Source organism: Macrobrachium nipponense, chromosome 7, assembly GCF_015104395.2.
Source record: "Macrobrachium nipponense isolate FS-2020 chromosome 7, ASM1510439v2, whole genome shotgun sequence".
NCBI classification, from domain to species: domain Eukaryota; kingdom Metazoa; phylum Arthropoda; class Malacostraca; order Decapoda; family Palaemonidae; genus Macrobrachium; species Macrobrachium nipponense.
Genome location: NC_061109.1, coordinates 39,367,403 through 39,389,987, shown reverse-complemented (window position 1 = coordinate 39,389,987; position 22,585 = coordinate 39,367,403). Strand labels below are relative to the sequence as shown.

At 37.6% G+C, this 22,585-nt stretch overlaps 1 protein-coding gene across 2 annotated transcripts in view; it reads right to left on the bottom strand.

Annotated features, from left to right (window-relative positions):
- Window positions 1-1,250: 1,250 nt before the first annotated feature.
- Window positions 1,251-22,585, bottom strand: part of LOC135217495 (receptor-type tyrosine-protein phosphatase alpha-like) — a 53,225-nt gene continuing 31,890 nt past the window's right edge. Inside the window, exons 5-12 of one of the 2 annotated variants that reach the window (XR_010315155.1) lie at window positions 15,480-15,590; window positions 7,896-8,028; window positions 7,049-7,635; window positions 6,518-6,649; window positions 6,236-6,393; window positions 3,627-3,762; window positions 1,921-3,222; window positions 1,251-1,863 (exon numbers count right to left, since the gene is read on the bottom strand). Coding sequence is in view for 1 of the 2 variants with exons in the window: in XM_064253446.1 (XP_064109516.1) it covers window positions 3,148-3,222; window positions 3,627-3,762; window positions 6,236-6,393; window positions 6,518-6,649; window positions 7,049-7,635; window positions 7,896-8,028; window positions 15,480-15,590 (1,332 nt within the window). In the remaining variant the exon portion in view is untranslated. Of the gene's footprint in view, window positions 3,223-3,626; window positions 3,763-6,235; window positions 6,394-6,517; window positions 6,650-7,048; window positions 7,636-7,895; window positions 8,029-15,479; window positions 15,591-22,585 lie in introns of both variants that reach the window. The other variant, XM_064253446.1, reaches the window with a different exon arrangement.

Genomic DNA, 22,585 nt, shown 5'->3' with positions numbered 1-22,585 from the left:
CTGATTATAGTAGGGTAATGTAATCAGTACAGTAAATAATTTTGAACATTAATGTATGTATTGAAAATAGTTAAGAAATTACAAAATATTTATGGTATTATAGACATAAAAAACTTAAACACAGAATAAAATGAACAAGGCAGCCATATCAATGCATGTTTGCACTTTGCAGACAGTTTTAAACTGAAGTATGTAAATATGCGTGTTTCATCTTCAATCAACATAGGCTAGGCTAGATCATTGGTGAGTACCCATATGATAGTTAAGGTATATTTGTTGTTTGAATTATCAAAATAGGCAGTCAGCCTATAAGAATTTTTATAGGCAGGGTGTCTTTAGCATTTTAACTATTAAAACAGGCAGTTAGGCTATAGCCTAAGCATTTTTTGAAGGGTGTGATAACTTAATGTGAATATTTGCTTAACGTGAGTGGTTGTGGTCCCTATCTCCCCATGATTACAGAGGACCCACTGTGTGTGTGTGTGTGTATATATATATATATCTATACTATACTATATATATATATATATATATATATATATATATATATATATATATATATATATATATATATAAACTTTGTAAATATTGCCACAAATATATTTCATCTGGATAAACAAGAATATTACTGTGGCTCCTTTATATATATATATATATATATATATATATATATATATATATATATATATATATATATTATATATATATATATATATATATATATATATATATATATATATATATATATATATATATATATATATATATATATAAAGGAGCCACAGCAATATTCTTGTTTATCCAGATGAAATATATTTGTGGCAATATTTACAAAGTTTATAGCTTTTGTCCATCCTTCTGAGGAATTGATCACTAACTAAATGAGAGACATAACATTGGTGAAGAAATCCATATAAATATATAAAAAAAAAAAGAAAACAAGGTTAAAAATTTGCGAACAAATCATTGGGTCGTATTTCCAGAATTCTCTGTGGAAAAGAATATGACCCAATGACTTGTTCACATATTTTAACCTTATATATATATATTTATTTGGAATTCTCCACCAATGTTTTGTCTCTCATTTAGTTAGTGATCAAGTCCTCAGAAGGATGGACGAAAGCTATAATCTTTGTAAATATTTCCACAAATACATTTCGTCTGGATAAACAAGAATATTACTGTGGATCCTTCTACTGCTTTCTTAGAAGCACGATACAGTGTTTTTATTTTGCATAAAGATATATATATATATATATATATATATATATATATATATATATATATATATATATATATGTATAATAATATATATTTATACCATATATTTATATATACGTACATATATAATTTACATTTTGAAGTAATTTGTATTTTCCTAGATATACGCCAGAGGCTTTTGTAAATGGAATATCCTTCAGCAAGAGTTGGAGTGGCTGTTGAGTCTTGGTAACAAATCAACTGGTGGAAATGGGAGGAATAGGTGGGGGCACCAGTCAATTATCACAAAGCGAGATGGTTGAAATGAGTGCAACCTATCTGAAAGGCTCTGGTTTGTATGCCTACACAAAAATACAAACTGTTATATGTCGCCTTCACAAATGGAGACTTAACCCTTCAGAGTGGGGTAGTCCCTACTGAAAAAGAGTTGGATCCCACCTGGGGAAGGCTGTGCTCCTAGTTCCCATGCAGGCAAGGGATAAAAAGTTCCTGTACCCTACAAATGCCTGAGATCCCTGTAACAATGAGGGGAGTAAGAGAAGGAACAATAATTCAGAAAATCACAACATCTCCAAAGAAGCTGTAAAGTCAGTGGACAGCTTTACTCAGGATTTTACTAAGCACAGGGTTCAGAAAAATGCTCTACAGTATCCTTCCTCCCCCTTATTAAAAGTAATGGACAGATGCATTCTAAGCTACTTACAATAAGTACTTACTATGCACTTATCTTCATCTCATTCACTTCCAGTGTGTAGTTCAGCCCAGATGCAGCTCAGGAAGGGGAAAAGACATACAATGCTCAAGTATTCGGGCAAGACATGAAGTGTCCAATTGCATGTCTCTAACTACATAACTTGTTGAGCAGCCAACACTGATCCCAAACAGAAAATATCCAGACCCTTATGAGCAACATCTGTCAGGTATAATGAGATAAAAAGTCTGACTACATCAAGACACCCACCCTCATTACCTAAAACCTGTAGCAGACAGGGTAATCACAGGAACTGCTGAAGCAGCAGCAGACAGATCAGTAGCTAGTTACCATTCTTCCTTCCTTCCGGCATGTCACAGAGGACAGCATGTGATGGACTTCATGGAAGGTTAAGAGTAAATAAAATTTTACAAAGGTATTCAAAGGGAAGCCATATTCTTACTGGTTTGTTTGTCCGCTGCAGGTGAAAGACAAATGGCAGCCAATTGTCAGAAGGAACCAAAAGGGTTCAGTTGTGTCACCAGAGGAGTGTTGTCCCCAAGGAACCCAAAAAATTCTTCCTAACATTCCTCATCTTCGCATACTTCTCTCACTAAGGTGAGGGCCACGAATCACAATCACCACAAGTAGAGCGAGTACATTCCCTGCCTCTATCCTACAATAAGAACAAAAGTACATGTGGGTCTGCCAATAAGGGAGACACCCATGACTCCACACAGTCACTGGTCATGTTTCTTCTTCATAGAGAAAAACAAACTCACCACACAAGGCAAATAAAAATCTAAGTGCTGTACACAGAAGAGGTGAAAGGGAACAATAGTAGCAAGCTACTAATCCACATCCAAGAAACCAAGAAGTACAGGGAAAAGGAGTATGTAAGGATATTTTGTGATAGTGGCAGAGAAGGTAGCGAGTGAAAAGGTTAACCCTTCTCACCCAACCCCCAATATCCACCAGTTAACTACCTTGTTACCAAGATTCAGTGGCCATTCCAGCTTGTGCTCAAGGATACTCCATATATGAAAGGATATGGCTGTGACCTTGTAGGAACAAATTTATCCCACAGCAATGTTCCAAAATGCAACAACCCTCCCCACAACCTGAAAAACTGTAAAATCACTGCAGGCATTTTAGTCTGTTTATGCCTGGGTGATATAGGTTTTGTCTTTCCACAGCAGGCACGAGTGGTTACGCTGGACAGCTTTAAAATGAACCTAATTCACAACAACATATGTGGGAAAATCCTTCAGGTAGTTTGAGGCTGCATAATAAAGCATTGCATACTGTTCCTGGAAATGAAAAGCAACAGAATAAATAATGGGGGTCAAAAATAAAATAGTACAGTATGAAGAAGTAAAAACTTTCCCTTGTGAGAAAATAAGTTAAATATTTACATTTTGGAGGGATGTAATGGTAGTCATTACACATCAAATTAACGATAATGACTCCAATATAACTTACGATTCAAGAAAAAAAATCTTAGACAAGTAGATACACACTAATTAGTATAAAATGGTAAAGCACCATCATACAAGTCGCTACGTGTTAGTAAAAAACTGAGTTTAAACCATGACAGGTTTGCCATAAATCTACTACAATCTAATAATCAGTATGAAAAGAGCATAGCTTAAATAAAAGAGCGTCACTTCAGTTTAACACTACGTACAACAACAAGGAACTTTGACATACATACTTTGCACGTTATGAACTGGTATCGGTACCGCAACAGTTTTACAACAGCTCTATAAATGTCTGCAACATCCTCATTGTGAACTCGCTGTAAGATGAAAATCAGCCCTACCAGTAAACCACATCCTGTCACGCCATCCCTGAAATAATTTTCTTATAAATTAACTATCACTTGTACAGTAATAAGTTTGTTTGCAGCTGACCACAATGTAACATTTTGTTATACATATGTTAAGCAGTATTGATGCACATTTACATTTGAATGTTTGCTGTAAGTTTTGAAAAATTTAATTTTCTTCTGTTGAACACCCAAATTTTAAGGGATACTGATTTGCATAGTATATACATATGATAATAATATGAACATTATTTTGGACTCTTGCATTATTCCTCACATATCATTTAGAAAGAAAAGAGGCCTTATAATCACTAAATACTGCATTTCCTAACACCAAAGATGCTCTGACCTTGAAGACACACCCCCCACTTTGACAAGAAAAACTTAGCAAAAGACAAAACAAAAGTTTGCAATACTTTGATGATCTGAGCGTTTTGTTTCAGTTGATGTGCTTTGGCTGTTCAGCATATTGATTACAGTATATTCATTTCATTTATTTTTGAAAATACTTAAAGTTTTTTTTTCAGGTTCAGTGATTTTGATATTTAGTAAGCTTTTCTGAAGATGCCTTACCAAACTTGATCCGATTACTAAGCAATTCACACATTATAAACTGGCCAGTCATGTTTTGTTAAAAACTTTCTTCACAAAAGTGTGTGTGTATGAGTGTGTGTGTGCGTGCGTGTGTGTGTACAGGTATAGTATTGCAGGATTTTGATAGTCTTGAATGTATGCTTGTGCAGCAATTTCTTTTTAAATCTCAGATAGCAGAAAACTATAAAATAGAAATATTTGATATTATATGAAATAAGATTTTGTTCCATTTACAATTTGTAAATACATGACCTGAACATGACCATCCTATGAGAAAAAAATATAAATAGAAGAAAAACTCACAACTAAACAATACAGATATTACAAATAAGAAAGAACGTTTTAATTTCCAAAAATAACTTAGAAATAAGAAACAACATTTTAATTTCCAAAAATACTATGTACCACATGAACAAGTTTGATTACGATATTCTTCCTGCCCATTGTTGCCAAAGATAAAGTTTATATTTTTCTTTTGTATAGGTAGTTCCTCACTTTCATAGTTTTCTATGCTGAAGTTCAAAAGTAGACAATGACTGACTCTCTGTATTAATTTGGAACAATCATCAAACGATGGTTATTTCATTTAGCTGCTTATTTTTTCTTTAACTGAATGTTGGTAGGATATTAACAAGAATTTTTCATATTTAACTGTGTTCAAAAGTTGTTAATGATGATTTTCTGATAGATCTTACATGATCTCTTTTAAGACAGACAAACATGACCAGCTAAAACAGGTACGTGACTAGGTGCATCAAAGTCTACATGTAGGTCTTGCTCAATGCACATCTCTGTTACACTGTCTCCTGTGACTCTGTGTTTTTTTCTTTTAAAATCCTGATGTAAGGAATATAAGTATGTACTGTAATCACAGCCCCTATGAGGGAGTACGCCACAGACAACAGATAAGGAAAGAGTGGGGAGGGAAGTTGTCCCTAGTTCAATAATAAAAGATGCCTGGAAGTGCAAAGTTTTCTTGAAAAATATTACCTGACAAATCTGCAGCAAACTGAGCTATAAACCTCTTGAATGACCATGCTATCTCTCGCTTTAAGAACATGTTCAAATGCAGGCAAAAACAAACATCATTTGACAGGTTTTTAGTGAGAAAGAAACACTGAATTTCAGAAGACAGTTGAAAGAGACACAAGAGAAACAAACCCAGAAGCACAGTTATCTGCAGTTGCCTGCCATTTTTAAGGAAGAGGACTCCCCTCCCAAACAATAACATCTTTCCTCCTCTTCACCTTCCTCGTTCTCCCCACCTTCCACAAATGCCATCAAATCACCCAAGTACTGGTAAAGAGAATAAATTTGCACTGATTTCATATCTACTTTGCTTAAGCTTTTTGTGTGATCTCTATACATGCTGGGCTTAAATGTGAGTTAAAATGCTTTTATTTCTTGCATTTTTGGGTGTATGGCAAAGATTAACCCAATTCAATCAGTTCAAAGACAAATGGATAACGTCCATTACCCAGTGGTTCTACTGTATATATTTTACTTATAGTTATGGCTTTGTTTATTTACAATTCTAAATAAATATAATTTTTACTCTTCTTTTAGAAGGAAGTCCTACAAAATGAGTTCTGATTACTGTCTAGCAAAGATAACTTTCCACTGGGGTTAGGAGAGGCCTATGAAGAAATTAATGTTGGCCAATAGGACACTAAATTTCTGAGACTTATTTTAGGAGGTTAAGTAGCATCTACGATGCTGGAAAATAAAGTCATTTAACCTAAGGAATTCAGTTACAGTATTACATACATTAACATACCTTGCCTTATATAATGTAACCTTGATTAAATACAATAATTTAAGAAAACAATGCTTCAGTGAAATCTCTAACAGGAAGCATAGAATATTAAAACTTCAAACTTAAAAAGTAATGTTTTACATACCCACAACATAGTAGAGTAGGCCCAGGATTGGACAGAGCACCTGGCTGGAGCAATTTGTCTGCCAGATTTAACAAAACATTTGGACTCCCAGGAGTGGGAGAGCCGTATTCCCAATTAAGAACAACATAAGCAGTTAGAGTATGGCACAGTCCCTGAACCTTAAAGAGGAAAACATTGCAATGACATAAAAAAAAGTTTGTGTTTTATGTTGACTAATAATGTAACAAATAATTAAATCAGTATTGATACAAACGATTACCAAAAATCTTTTGGTGAACTTACACCTGGATTTTCCACAGTCACAGTGTATTCCATGAGGTCTGATCCAGATGGAACTGGAGAACACACAGTGATCTTGTAGCCAGAGACATTCATCTCTTTGCCATCTTCAGGAAGTATAGAAGGAAATTCCTCCTGAAAGATTATAATTTCGAGATTTCAATACCTGGATAACTAATTAGTGGTGTAAAAATTTCAAATAATCTAGTAACATATTTAAAACCAATAACATTTGTAAATGCTATTGGTAACAAAAATTCCAACATTTAAGAAACATTTATAATACTGGGAATTAATACCACCTGCCTCTCTTCATAATTACTACAAATTTGCTGAAGTAAACTATAGCCCAGAATCAGGCCAATATTCAGTGCTAAATATTTTTTTTGAAGTAATGAAGAAAATATACTTAAAAATACACTAGCCAATGTTTTGATTTATCATAAATCTGCAATGAAAAACCCTACCATTCCGAGTATGTAATGATAAATAAAATTAAATTTTTTTAATGAAATCAAGTTTTATTCTACTAACCTCAGAATTTTCTGCATAATGGTTGATTAGGACAACACAAGGACACCTTTTCTCCATGATCATCCTCCAAAACCTTGCTTGTGTTTCTCTTAAAGGATGTTCAGTCACAAGAAATCTATCTTTCTTTTTGAATCCATGAATTTGCACAGCATTAATGTACTGTGATTCTTCTCCATTTGTCTTCTGTAAGTAAACTCTATGGTTGTCCGAAGGCAAGATATCTGGATTTCTGTTCAAGTGCCTCACTGCTTGGCTGGATGAATATTTGTATGACAGAGGTGTTAGCATGGATTTGACTTTTTCAAATTCTGAGGAAGCCCTGGGCAGGAGACTTCTTAGGTCATTCTTGAGGTCAAATGGAGTAACTGCAGTGATATTCCCAAAAAGGAGCTCCTCTGTGATCATAAGAGCTAGATTATACTGATCTATATTCTCAACAAGATGACCTCTTCCACCGCGAAGCCTTATCAAAACTTCTATGGGATCAATATTACCTTCTATCTTCAGCATTTCATGAAGCAGAAGCACCATCAATACAGATCCTGTTCTTCCAGTACCAGCAGAGCTATGAACAACAACACCACCACCTGAGGAAAATGTAATTCTGTCAATGGGAATAGGGATACAACAGCAAAAAATAAATACTGGCGTTGTGATATTCCATACTTATGTAATTTAATAGGTCAAATCAGCTTTTTTTGCAGCTAATCAACTGAACAATTCTTCAAAGTTACACACGAGGATAATAAATGAAAAATTTTGAATAAAAGACACTATTATCATATAAAAATATCATCATGCAGCATTTCTCATTTGTCTCACAACTTTATTCTCAAGTTATACTAACCATCATCATGGGTGTTCAAGAAAAAAGTAATTAGATAGGAGATGGAATATTCTTCATCCGGGACTCCATGATCAGGCCAATTTGTATAATGATAATGTGTCACAATGTGTTCTGGTTTTCCATCCACAAACACCTGAAATTAACAATCCGGATTGGTACATTAGCATTGCTAAGAAAATTAAGATAATATACAAAACTGTTATTCTACATCACATTCTTTTGTGTGTGCATGTTAAGCAATTATAATCAAACCTCTAAATTTAATTACTAACTATAAAACTTTCCAATGTCTAAAGCATCAAGAGCACATATACACTTATCAAGTTATTACATTGCTTACAGTTTCAATCGCGCTGGCAGCTTAAAATCTTACTACTGCGTACTGCTAGTTACATTATTACCCACTTACGGGGTAAGAGAGGAACACCTTCATCAAGTAGTCAATTGTGTGTGCCCTTTCCATATGGATGGAGGAGATAGTGCTCTGATTCGTAATTACTTGGTGCGTATATATAAAACATTACTTTATCATAAAATTATTTTTATATATATGGAACTTACTAAGTAATTACATTGCTCAATCCCAAATTGACCCGGAGGAGGGATATGGTTAATTCTACATCACACATTATTAATGATATAATGAACAGAGAAATAGAAAATAAAAGCATTGACTCAATGCTTGTTGTTCCTCACCTGATAAGAGAGCTGCTACAGGAAGATCCTGCCTTTGGTTGCCTCTCATCTTATTCCTATAATTGACCAGACTCACCTCTACAACAGTGGAACTTAGTAGCAAGGTATGAAAACCAGTGACTACTAAGCATACAAGTAGTCAGTTTCCCCTGTCCTGGCATGTATCTGACTAAACAAGACCAGATTATACAACAATAAACATCTACACCAACAACCATAACAAGACCAGATTATACAACAATAAACACCTACACCAACAACCATAAAAAATTTCCAAACCCAACCATAAAAATAAGAACTGGAGGGCACTCCAAGCACTAAGTGCCTCCAGGCTCACTGTGTACACAACACCTGACATCAAGGCAAAAATACAGATAGGAAGAAAAGCTACCCACGCTTCCTCCCCTGACACCCTGACTACCAAAGATAAAAGGCCTTAATGCACTGCACTTATCATAAATCACTTCCACATCCTACAAATAATGTTGCAAAGACCGATCGACACTTCAAATAGGTAACCTGTAAATAGACACAATAGACAAATTATGTCTAAAAGAGAATGATGTGGCTACTGATCTGATTTCGTGAGCTTTAGGTCTTACTAAATTAAAATCCTCCTCTCACACCTGCATATGAGCTTCCCTGATCAGATCCTTCAACAAAAAATGCCAAGCCATTCTTAGACGTGGCCCATGACGGGTTCTTAACCGAGCACCACAAATTATTAAAAGGCCCTCTAATCTTTTCTGTCTTGTCCAGATAGTACGTACCTTAGTGCTCTCACTGGACACAGTGTCCTTCTGTTCTTCTTCTGGGCTTAAGATTTCCATCAAACTTTTGACCACAAAAGAATGAGGCCATGGTTTGTTAGGGTCTACATTCCTGGCTAGAAAGCCCTATGTAAGGAAACATACTGCATCTCCCTGTGAGAAACTTACTTTCTTGTCAAGGGCATGTATCTCACTTACCCTCTTGGCTGCCGCTAGAGCAACCAAGAAAATGGTTTTTCTTGAGACATTTCAAAGAGATGTGGATCGAAGAGCTTCGAATTCGAGTACCAATAGCCTATTAAGAACCATCTTAATTCCAAGCGACTGTCTCTGAGCCCTTGGACTTGGTGGTATCGAAAGACCTTATTAGGTCCAAGATGTCTTGGTTGGTACAAACGTCTAACCCTCTAAGACAGAATAAGAGCTAAGCATTGCTCTGTATCCTCTGATTGTTGATGACAAAAGGCCTCTGGACTTTCTTAGATGCAATAGAAAGTTTGCAATATTAATCACAGAAGTCGAATAAGACAAGATGCCATGTCTTCTACACCAACCCCTAAAGATTCCCCACTTAGCCTGACAGATGTTGTCGGCCAAAGATCTTCTGCATTTAGTGATAGCCTCTGAAGCTGCTCCTGAAAAACCTTTCCGTTGGAGGAGTTTCCTGACAGTCTGCAACCTGTCAGGGCCAAATTGGATACTCCTTGGTGGAATTGGCTGAAGTGGGATTGTTTAAGTAAATTTACTCTCTGAGGCAGTAGCCTCGGAAAGTTCGTAAGTAGCAACAGAAGATCAGGTTACCACTCTTTTCGCAGCCAGAATGGGGTTACCAGGTCATCAAAACATTGTTGCGGTTCCTGATTTTGTTTATCACTTCTCTTATCATACAGAATGCATATACATAGATTCATGTTCAGCCAGTCCTGCAGCATGGCATCTGTTGCCCAAACAAGAGGGCCTGGGACTGGTGAACAGTAAATCAGAAGTCTCTGATTCTTTGATGTTGCAAAAAGGTCTACTAAAGGTCTCCCCCATAGTTTCCACAGATTCTCACACACCTGAGGATGAGTCCATTCTGTGGGGAGTACCTGCTTGCAACGACTCAGTCCGTCCATAAGCATGTTGAGTTTTCCCTGTATGTATCTGGTCACCAACTTGGAACGTCACAATTTTGTCTTGTACTTCCTGGGCAAAATGTTGGAGGCCTCGTTGAATCTCTGACATTTTTAGATTGATATGCCAGTGTATTTGCCATTTGGACAACAGTCCTGACACTTCTTGATCGCCCAGAAGGGCTCCCCATCCTAGGTTGGAAGCATCTGCATAAAATTCTAAGTTGGGGTTCAACGAATACAGAGACTTACCCTGGGAAAGTCTGCTTTCTAAGCTCCACCACTGGAGATCCTCCTTGATCTCTAATGACAAAGGGAAAAAGGAACGTATCCTGGTGTTTCTTCCCGTTCCAGCTGGCTTGCAGATAAAATTGAAGAGCCTCGTGTGCAATCTTTCTAAGTGGACAAACTGTTCTATCAAAGCCAATGTTCCTGCAAGCTCATCCATTGGTTCGCTGTTCAATTTCGACATGCAAGAATATCCTTCACTTTCTCCAGGCAAGACAATGCAACGGGGGATGGTGAAACCTGAAAACTCATGAGAGTTTATCACCATCCCCAAATACAAAATCTTCTGAGAAGGAACCAGCTGAGACTTCTGAAAATTTATGAATATGCCCAATTCTTGGGGTAGAAGAATCTTTCTCCTGAGGTCCTCCCTGCACTTATGCTCCGTTGTGAGCTGAAAATCCAATCATCCAGAAAAAGGAAAATGTGCCTATATTCTCTTCAAGGGTGGCCAATTGGAAAGAGGGGCAAAACCTCTCGTAAACACTTGTGGAGCAGTTGAGAGCCTGAAACATAAGGCTCTGAACTGGTGAACTTGATTTTGAAATACAAAGTGAAGATACTTCCTGGACCTCTGATGTACTGATATGTGGAAGTATGGGTCTCTTGTGTCTAAGGATGCCATCCAGTCACTATCCTGAATGGATGTCATGGTGGATTTGCCATCTCCATCAGGAACTTTATATTTTCCACGATGAAGTTCAGGGTGCTCACATCCAATAAAGGCCTCCATTCCTCTGATGTTTCACAGCTACAAAGAGACAATTGTAAAAACCCCAGGCTTGATATTTTCCACTTCCTCGATTAGGGAAGCCACTTTGCTCACCAGTGCTGAAAACCTTTTGGAGCCTACTAGGTACGCGGTCAACGCGATGGGTCTGTTGACTAACTGAGGTTCCTCTTTGAAGGGAATCTCATAACGTTCCTTCAGGACCGAAATTAACCAATCCTTCAATCCTCTTCTCTCCCATTCTCTTTAAACTAGACATAGCCTCACTCCTACAAATGCAAAGAAGACCTGTTCTTTACTTTTGTGTGGAAGACTTTGTTGTTGACTTATTGGCTGGATGTAAAAGGGCAGTCTGCAATGTGGACACATTCTTATTACATACTGGCTTTCCCCTGCTCCCTTTTCTCAGCAAGTCAACTGTCTAACTACTAAGTGCCTCTCTGGCTGAGGAAGACAGACCCATTTTAGGAAGCTTATCTTGCATAGGCTGATCTGACAACAAGAACGTTGAGACTGAAGCAGTGGAGCCACAGCCGTAAAAAGTCTGGGAAAAACATAGATAATTCTAGGCAATAACTCCGCACAGACTGCAAGGTACGGTCTTGCGAATACAACAGCCACTAGGGATTGGGGTGTCTAATGTATTTTGCCATGTTTAGTACTGGATTCATTATAGTCAACCCCCAAAAATAACAATAAATTCTTAATAAGCAACCGAAATACTGTAAAAAAAACTGTAATTTCCAAAGAAATACCCGATGTGGAGTTATTATCTAAATCTACCATAACATGTAATAAGTATTTCATTAAAGCTGAAAAAGTTGTAGGATGAGAGCTTTGACTCCTCGTCATTTGCTTCTGACAAAACAGGAGACAGCAGTGGCTCCTTAGTGTCCTGAGAAGGAGGGCCTTTCTTGAGAAGGCTGAGAATGTCCGACAATTGTTGTTGAATAGTGCAGTCTTTTGTGCCTACAGATGGGTTCAAGGTAGACACCGGAACGTCTGGTGCCACTTGTCTGGTCTCCAAAGGAAGATGTGCTGGCAAATTCTTGTTCATAGACTTCTTTTCATAAACAGGCAAATTCTTGTTCATAGACTTCTTTTCATAAAAAGCTCTGGTGCCATTAGGTGTTCTGGCACCATTGGACGCTCTTCCCTCCCGCAAAAAAGAGGAATGTGTTGTGGAAGAATGTCCTGGCTCTAGCACAGGTTGTTCCAGAGAAAAAACATTCAAGTGAAGCCCGAAATTTATATGAAGGTTGCTTGACTCGCTAAATCTACTATACAGCACTGAGGGGTGACTGGACCATGTCTGAAACCGGCCTTTTCAATGGTCTTGATTTGTCACTAAAGGGCCACTGTCGCCTATGCTCAGGACTGTACCCCTCAGAACTCAAGGAAAGCCTGTGCACTTCCTTTTGGATGTCTTTCCAATGGCTATCTTTCATCATAACCTGGGATACTGCAACAGGTCCGACTGGGAGGATGACTGTCCGTGGCAGTTCCAACCGACCTCCCTACGGTGTACTGTATGACTGTTCCCAGATGTAGGGGAGTACACCAGCGACCATTGCCTAGGAACGTTGGTGTGACAAACAGTCGCCTCCACCACTGACACTTCACTAACATCTGGATGCCTTTCCAACGGCCATCCATTGTCACAACAAGGGAAACTGCAACATCTTCAACTGAGGGGAAGACTGTCTGTGGGCAGACCACACCAACCTCTCTACGGCTTCCAGTAAGCCAGTGACCACTGCCTAAGAGCGTCGGTGAGACGAACAGCTGCCTCCTCCACTGCACTAATAACACATTCTATTCCTTATCCTTAAGGATAAGCACTGAACCTTCTACACACAGTTTTTGATTCGAGGCTGGCAATGGGGTCAGGGTTGGAAACGGGGAACTGGGTACAGGAACAGATAGATTAGTTGGAGAAAATGGGAGCAGTTAACAAAGTGGGAGAAGGCCTAGAGATATTTACGTCTAAATTATCTACAAACTTATTATCTAACGTCTTAGAACCTACAGTCTCAGACTTCGCTCTAGTAGCGCCTTATGCCTCCTACCTCTATCCAATTTCGATAAGTGAGAACTTAACAATTTCCACTTATATTTGCATCACTCCTTTCACACTCATTGCAAGTCTTGTAACTGGAACACACTTGTCCCCTGCAATCAATGGATAAAGTGTGCAAGTCATACTTCTCCATAGTCAAATGTGTATAACAGCCTTTGCTGCAATACATTATGCTAGCAGAACTAGTGTCAGACATAATGAAATAGTCAAAATTAGTCTCTAATCAGAGAAATAAATCCAAAAAACAAAACAAAGCCTTAGGCTACCAATACTTCACCAAACAATCTGACGGCAAAATACAACGAAAATCAAATCCAAGCAGAGCACTCCCAACTAGGTTTGTAGTCGAGAGCCGGCAGGATATAATTGACTACTTGCTGAAGGTGTTCCTCTCTTACCCCATAAGTGATACCTACGCAGACAACATAACTAGCGCTACCGCAATGGTCAAATTTTAAGCCGCCGGAGCGAGTGAAACTGTAAGCAATGTAATTACTTGGTGAGTTATTCTATCTGTCTATTCAACAGCATATATTTTAGGTAGAGGCAATCACATAGCTAGCTCTTGATTGTCTGAAATCAATGTTTTCAATATCATAGGATTACTGTGATAAAGATGCAAAATCTTCCGTATACATCTGAATGATTACATATACCAAGAACCTTCACACCTTTTTACATAAATCATAAACATGCCATTTATATCAATGATATAGTAATACAAGTGCGGATGACAAGCTTGTAACAAACAATCCACATAGATCAAATGGTTGTGAACAATGGTGATTAAATGATTACTTTTTTTATCTCATAGGAGGTCAATAAAGTCATCTGGCTATGCAAGTGCAAATAAAAGATATAACAATCATTTCTTGCATGCAAATAACATGAGTAGGTTAATATTTGAAATGGCATGAAATACTGTTGCCTTTGAAGCTGTCTGGAGTTTATGAAAGGAACAGCCACTGCAGTATGGCTGGGAGGTGGGAAATTTCAGTTATGCAGTTTTCTTTTCAGAATACTCATCATATTTATAGCATAATATTTTCTTGAGCATTCAAATCATTATAACAGCTTGGTGACTGGGCACTTTCAGGATATTCTATACAAAAACTTATCAAGCAAAAGTTTGAAATCTCTGAGTTCCTGTCATCCTTTGTGTTGATGACACGTATGGCATAAAAGGCTAGCCTAGACTAATTTTTTAATGTAAGGCATTGGAACGATACTGACAGACAATGAATAAATAAAGGTTACAATAAGAAAGTAAGTTTGACTGATATAAAATGAAAGTGTGCTTCAAGGAGGGACAATAAAACTGAATATCGGGTGAATAGGCCAATCATTCGCTTGTCAATGCTAAGGTCAACATAAATGCAGTTTATTTTTACAATGTACTAAGTTTATGTAACTTTGGTATCATAGTAAATTTATTTTCATATTCATGGAATGAAATTGTACATAGAATAAAGTTTGAATGATAGGGAAATCTTGTGATCTGACCAGTTTGTGGGCACAGTTCTAAGTGGAGCCTGGGATATACCAGCGACATAAAACATAAGTACTGAATGCCCATTGTTCCTTTATGTTTGATATGAGTAGATGTTTGATACAAGCTTGCCTTTCTTGTGCTTGTATAGCTTTATTATTGATACAAATAGGCACATTTATGGTTTTTATAAGAAGGGGTAAGGGTTCTTTGTACATATAAACATTCAAATTGCAACATCTTCACTAGTGGGTGGACAGATGATATGAAACCCATTAGCCGATAAACAAAAGCAAGGGAAATATCATAATACTATACGTATTATGATATTTTTAGATAAATATTATACATATTATAAAAGAGTAGTAAACTAGTCTAAAGCTTCTGAAATGAGATTTATTTGAGAATTCTGTACCTACCTGGATTTGGGAAACTGTAAAGTGAGGCCGCTGCAGAGAAGAGACCACCTGAGTGGAATAATTGCCAAATTCCAGAGTTTCTTCGTAATTCATATACTGGGCTACCTTACTCTGAGCACAAAGAAAAAAAATAATTTACAAATTATAATAGATAAATATTAGTTTGAAGTATACATTATAGCTGAATGAAAATCAAAAAAACATTTCACTGCTCTCCTTTCTCTTAGATTTCAGTTGATTCTCAATTATCCAAAGGTTCTCGAGGTCATAAAAGCAGAAAGAATAAAAAACAGGATTTCACGTAGGAAAAATCTATTTTTGGTAGTCGCTGTTGAGCGCTCAAAGTATTTACCCTTCAAGGTGTGTCCCAGCGCCCCATGGTGATCAGAGTAATATCAAAGAAATATCTTTTACCCTGGTCTTGTAGCCGGGTATTATGCCATAATGATAAACACTATGACAAGTGATAAGAGTAAAATGGACTCAAAGACAAGAAGGCATTTTATCTTGTCTTCAGCGAAGCTGTACCCAGTGTCCTACATCAAAACTGATAGATGTGACTATTGTGCATCGGTCATCTTGTTTTATTATCAGGCCGGTTAAAAGACCAAGATCCATTACTTTGTTGGTCAATACAGGATGAATCTTTTACCAAAATCCCGTGATTTTTCATCAAGGAAATGGGAGGGTTTTGAGGACTCAACAGCGACTACCAAAAATAGGTTTTTCCTACATCAAAACCTGTTTTTTGCTAGCATAGTCGCTGTTTCATCCTCAAAGGAACATTACAAAGAAATTGACAGGTGACAAAAAACTTAAACTCACAAAATTTTCATCCCAAATATTTGAAAGTTTAAAACTAAATCATATCAGGTCCAATGTCAAGCCACTAGTTTCAATAAAAAAGATAACGAAACCAATGAATAGGATATACTTTTAGTTTAAAGATTTTTGGTGACCTACCTAATTTGTCCTAGCTCATGGTAGTAGTGTTTTAAGAATACTGACTCTGATGACCACCCAGTACATTCAGAGACCTCTTCGAATGATACATTTCTAAAGAAGGCCAACGATGGACTTACTTTCCTAATATCATGTGATCTAGGAAAGGAATGTGGGTTAGCCTTTTTAATGATGGACACTAAAATTATTCTTAACCCTTGTAGAGAGAGTGGTTTGTTCGTGCTAGGATGTAGGAAAATTGGACCTTCTGAAACATTTGCTGTGATCTCTAGGTAAACCTTAAGTGCCTGAACTGGGCATAATGTTTTGTAAGATAAACTGAGTTTTCTTATAAGACTAGATTAATTTTCCTCTTTAAAGTATTCTCAATCTTGCCCAGGAATGATAGCCCAAGGGACAACAATAATTGGTTATCAACAGCTTGTGTGATATATCTTCCCTGTCTAAGAGAGCCAAATTCACTAATACGGGCTCCTGATGCTAATGCTACCAATAAGATCGCTTTTTGAAGCATGCAAGTGGTAGTTACGTCAGCTCCCTTGAATTGAGGAGTACATAAAAGTTTGAGTACCCTATTCAGGGACCAAGTAATTGGAAGTTAATCTTTTTAATGAGGGGCACTAAATTATTCTTAGCCCTTGTAGGGAGAGAGGTTTGTTCGTGCTAGGATGTAGGAAAATTGGACCTTCTGAAACATTTGCCATGACTTTAGGTAAACCTTAAGTGCCTGAACGGGGCATAATGTTTTGTCTGCTAAATTGAGTTTTCTTATGAGAATAGATTTCTTCTTTAAAGGATTCTCATTCTTGGCCAGGAATAATGGCCCAGGAGACAACAATAACTGGCTATCAGCAGCTTGTGTGATATATCGGCCCAGTCTAAGAGAGCCCAATTCACTAATACGGGCTCTGAAGCTAATGCTACCAGGAAGATCGCTTTTTGAAAGCATGCAAGTGGTAGTTATGTCAGGTGTGTTGAATTGAGTACATAAAAGTTTGAGTACCCTATTCAGGGACCAAGTAATTGGAAGTCTTTCGGGAGCAGGTCTTTGGAGAGAAAAAGACCGCAGAAGAGAAGTGACAGCTTCTATGTTGGAATCAATCCTGAATCCATAAAGCAAGGGTTCTGTTAATGCAGCCTTGTATGCCATAATTGTTGTAACTGCAAGATGTTTGTCTTCAAAGAGGTGTATATGAAAATTCATTAGTGTTTCTATAGAAATCTTGATTGGGCTCTCATTCTGGAAATATTCTAACCATATTCTCCATACGGACTGGTATTGCCAGATAGGCGATGTCTGTAGTTTTTGCATAAGGTACCTAGCAATATTGGGCAAGTATTTTTCACGGTAGATTATAATTAAAAAATCCACACATGAAGGTCTCGGCTTAGAAAGGAGGATGTGTAAACAACTTCTCTCCAACTTTCTGGGATAGCACAGTGAACAGTAATGGAATTGACCTCTTGGTACGTTGTTGAAGTAATAGGAACCAATGCCTGTTTGGCCAATTTGGGGCTATTAGGTAAGCTGTTCCTTTGAAAGTTAGGAGCTTGTTCAAAACCCTCGACATCTGGGACAATGGAGGAAAAAGATATATCGTCTTCCAGTTGATCTAGTCCTGTAGGAAGGCATCTCTCGCTATTGCTTGACTCCAAATTCGGGGACACATATACTGGGTGGGAGTTTGTGATTCTCATATGTGGCAAACAAGTCCACTTCCGGTTGCGGAAATAGGTTGTTTATTATTTGAAAGGAGTGGTTGTCCAATGACCACTCTGTTGAGGATGTCGTATTCCTTGACAAAGATTCTGCTATTACACTGAGAGACCCTGTAAGGTAAATTGCAGACAAATGCCACTTCTTTACCTGTGCCATAAGAAGGATGGCTAACATTAGTATACTGAGGGGAGGTGAGCATGACCCTTATTTGTTGATGCAAGACACTGCAGTGGAGGTTTGAGTTTCTTTAGAGACAGAAAGACAGCCATCAGCTCTAGGAAATTGATATGACAATTCTTTAGGGTAGCTGACCACCTCCCCGCCACCTGACGATCCTCCCAATGTCCTCTCCAAACTGTCAACGAGGCATCTCTGTGTATTGTCACTTTTACAGATGGAGGAGTCAGGATGACCTGTTTTGCCAGAGATTCCTTCCGGGTTCATGGCTGAAGTATTTCCCCACGTTTCTGATGCATTATGTGAGATTTGTCTCGCATCCTTTTTCTTGCATGTGACATCCAAAATTTTGTTCCGGTTTTTCGGTTGCAATCTGAGTATTGGATCTTTTATTGATGCAAACTGGAGCAGACCCATCATATGCTCTAATTGCCGTCTGGAAGCAATGGGCTGTGTCAGGTGGATCCTAGCACGAAACTTTATGCTGACTTCCCCTCTGAACTTTTTCTCATTGGGGAGGGGTTTTTTACCTATCCAAAGGAAGTTGAAGTGTTGCCCATTCTTCGGTGGAGTTTTTTGAAACTGGGATAACCAAAGCAAAGGGTTTTAGTTCTGCCAATGGTTCACACTTTCCGGTTACTACATAATTTGGAAAATGTGCCTTCACAGGGTTTATGATTTTAAATGTGAAGGGGCAGAAGGCTGGTGGTACATGATGAGCAACCTGAGTTTTGTTCATAATGGAAGTATAAATCCATTTTTCATTTACCTGATAAAGAGTTTCGCCTACAGTCCTTAATGCCAAACTGCCAGGTAAGAGAAGTTTTCTTTTGAGGTTTCTCCATGTCTGGCACAGGTGGTATCAGGCGCCATTCAGTGCTAGGAAATGCTGCCCCATCCCTAAATTCAACATGCACTACTTCTATTATGGTCTTTCTCTCATTAATAAGATACTTACCATTCTGAGAGAAAATACACACTGAGGCATCTCTCTAAGGATTATCAGCATCAGTGTAGGATTTTGGAGTCTGTTAGATTTTGGTCATAAGACTCATAACCGGGACTGGCCATTTTGTTGGTTCCAGTTGGGTTTGCACTCTTTATTCTTCTTTGGGCAGATTTGGTTTCAACTCTCCCTCTTCTATTGCAAGATGCCAGACGCTTACATTTTGGTGTATGCATCACTGTATGTTCAGAACCATGCAGTATGTTCATTATTTGTTGCCATTTGGCAGCAAAAGCATCTTTGATGTCACTCATTTCCTTACAGAACTGATCTAATACCACAAACTGTGTATCCCTTTTGGGGGAGCTTGAGTAACCTGACTGTGTATCTACATCTGAGCTGCAGCTGTCTGTTCCCCAGGGGGCATTGGTTCTGGGTGAATTGCTATAACCTTCTGAAAATGCTGCCATTTCAACTGGGTTCAGGTGGATCCTTATTTCCCTTTTGAGGGAAGGATCCTGATCAGCTTCTGAAAGCTGCATGGGGGATTGACTTGCTGCTACAATGTTTCCCCCATGGTTAATTGACACCTGTGTCCCTGGTCCTTCTGGGTTCAGCAAGGTTCTTTAGGTATCAATATCTACCTGTAAGTCTTGAAACAATTCCCCTCTAACCAAGGATTCCTCTATTTCCTCCTCAGGATGTACCTGGGGAAAAGTGGGTTTTAGCCCGAATATGGATCTTCAGAGAAGGGGTTGAATATATGCTGCTGGAGTTCTGCTGGATAGATATAATCTTCCCCTTCCTCACCCTTGCTAAAACCTAGGACCCATCGAGACAGTCTAAAACGGGCAGTTTCATCTTTAAAGCTTACTGCCAAGAGCACGCTACAAATTTCGCACATATCAGGCAACCAAACAAATTTGTCCTGATCATTACAGGGACTATGTCTATGGCAGGTGGTATGGGCAGTGCCCACTGGCAAAAACCAAACCAAGCAATCAACCACAGAACACTTTTATTGAGGGTCATTTCTCAAGACGGTCCTGTAGTGAAAAAAACCAAGTTGTTATTAGAAAAATTTAATTAGCATAATTTATTTTTAATAATGGACACCCGTAGATATTAACGAGTAGTAGATATCTTTTACATCTCAATTTGACTACAAATGTACATTTTTAGTACATTCTATAAAATATTTAGGCAATTCTATGCACTAACTTTGCACAGACTGTAAGGAACAGTCCCATATATACAGAAGCCACTAGGGACTGGGGTGTCAAATGTCTTTTTGCTGTTTCTGATACTAGTCCCTGGGGGTTACAATCGACCCCTCAAAAATAATGGTTAAATTTCAACAAGAAACTCAATTACTATAGAGAGACTGTAATTTCCGTATAAATACTTGACGTGGAGTTATTACCTAGATCTGCTTATATCTATGTTAACTCAAACCTTTTGAGGTATAAATTAACTTTGAATCCTTGTGTTTAAACTTGGCCCTTATGGATTGGTATGACTAACCCGATTTTACCAACCTAAGCCCCTTTTCCATAAAGTTTAGGTTAGTATTGCTGGTATAATCTACTCTTAATGAATCTGGTTAAGTTTCTACTTATTACTAACAAAAAATCTAATGTGTAGCCTTATCGCATAGTTAGGCTACATAATTGAGTTACCATCTATTGAGCCCAGTGATTTTTAAAATTTTTAATAAACTGGTTTGTAAACTTATATATTGGCTAGGTTACAAAGTCATGGCAAACAGACATTTGTACTAATCCTGTGTTGTCTTAGGGCTAACTAAACTATATAACACCTTCATGGTAGGTTATTCTACCTTATAAGTAAATTAACACTTACTCTAAGCCTAACTTAGAGTAGCTAATTAGAATTACAATTTCAACACTCAATTTCATGTTATTTAAAAAATCACCACTTAAAATGTAGCCCTAAGTTTGGCACCTGTTGCCAATTTTCGAACTAGCCTTAGGATACGTATTCTAGGCGAACAATTCAAACTAATGGTATGTTAATAAGGATTTACTACTTAACCCTAGGAATTACCAGCTTGGTTTATTTTGGTCATGCTAAATATCTATGTCAAATAAAATTAAAATGGTGAGCCTGCTTATCTACTTTTATTCACTTATCACCGAAATATTAGGTCACTATTTAGTCAGGGTTATTTGAATCACCTTTCGCTACTTAGTCAGGGTTATTTGAATCACCTTTAAGATATATAATCCTAGGTTACAGGCTACCAATAATAGCTATTCGATTTTAAAATAATTTGTCCTAAATTGACTAGGCTAATAGCTCCTGTAGGCCAATACCTAGGAAATTGCAGGCACACCTATCTGAAAAGATCAACTAAATTAATAAGGCATCGTGGCATAGTTTTTAGGTCAAACAAACTTCCAAAAAGTATGTCAAAAATTTGTTAAAACGGTTCTCGCTTTCATAAAGAACGTTAGCATGGATCTGTGTCGCTCCGACCACGTGCTCTACAAACACGTGACGGCCAAACAAAAAACAGTTTCCGTATTCACAACAAATTTTTTTCTACAATTTTTACACCAAATGTTTCCACTAATTCTTAAAAATAAGCACTTAACTTTCAACGTTCTGGGATTCCATGATTCCTGAAGAACGATCTAGAAGAAAAAAAATGTCTCAATACAGAGGATCACTAGCTGAATAGACCTACATCTGTGTTGACCAGAGGAGTAATGGATCTTGGCCTTTTTTAACTGGCCCGATCATAAAACAAGAATCACAATAGTCACTTCTACAGGATTTGACGTAGGAAACTGGGTAGAGCTTCGCTGAAAACAAGATAAAATGCCTTCTTGTCTTTCAGTCCATTATACTCTATCACTTGTCATAGTGTTTATCATTATGGCATCATACCCAGCTACAAGACTAGGTTAAAAGATATTTCTTTGATATTAGTCTGATCACCATGGGGTACTGACACACATCATGAAGGGTGAATCCTTTGAGGACGAAATAGCGACTACACTATAAAAAAAATCAGCCTTTGTTAGAATCTTCTTAAGATTCACGTCTAACTAATGTAGGTGTGTGTGCATATATATGTATGTGTATAATATACACAAGATGTTTTAAATACACAAAAGTACTTGGCACTTAGTCTTTTCATTTTGAACTTAACCAGAGGCTTCAGCTAGTAAACAAAACAAAATTGTTCTCGGTGGTCCAGGTGAATCTCGGGACTTTTCAGCAACAACCTTTCCAACTTTTCGTAACCTGAATTATTTTCGTATGCAGCGGCAA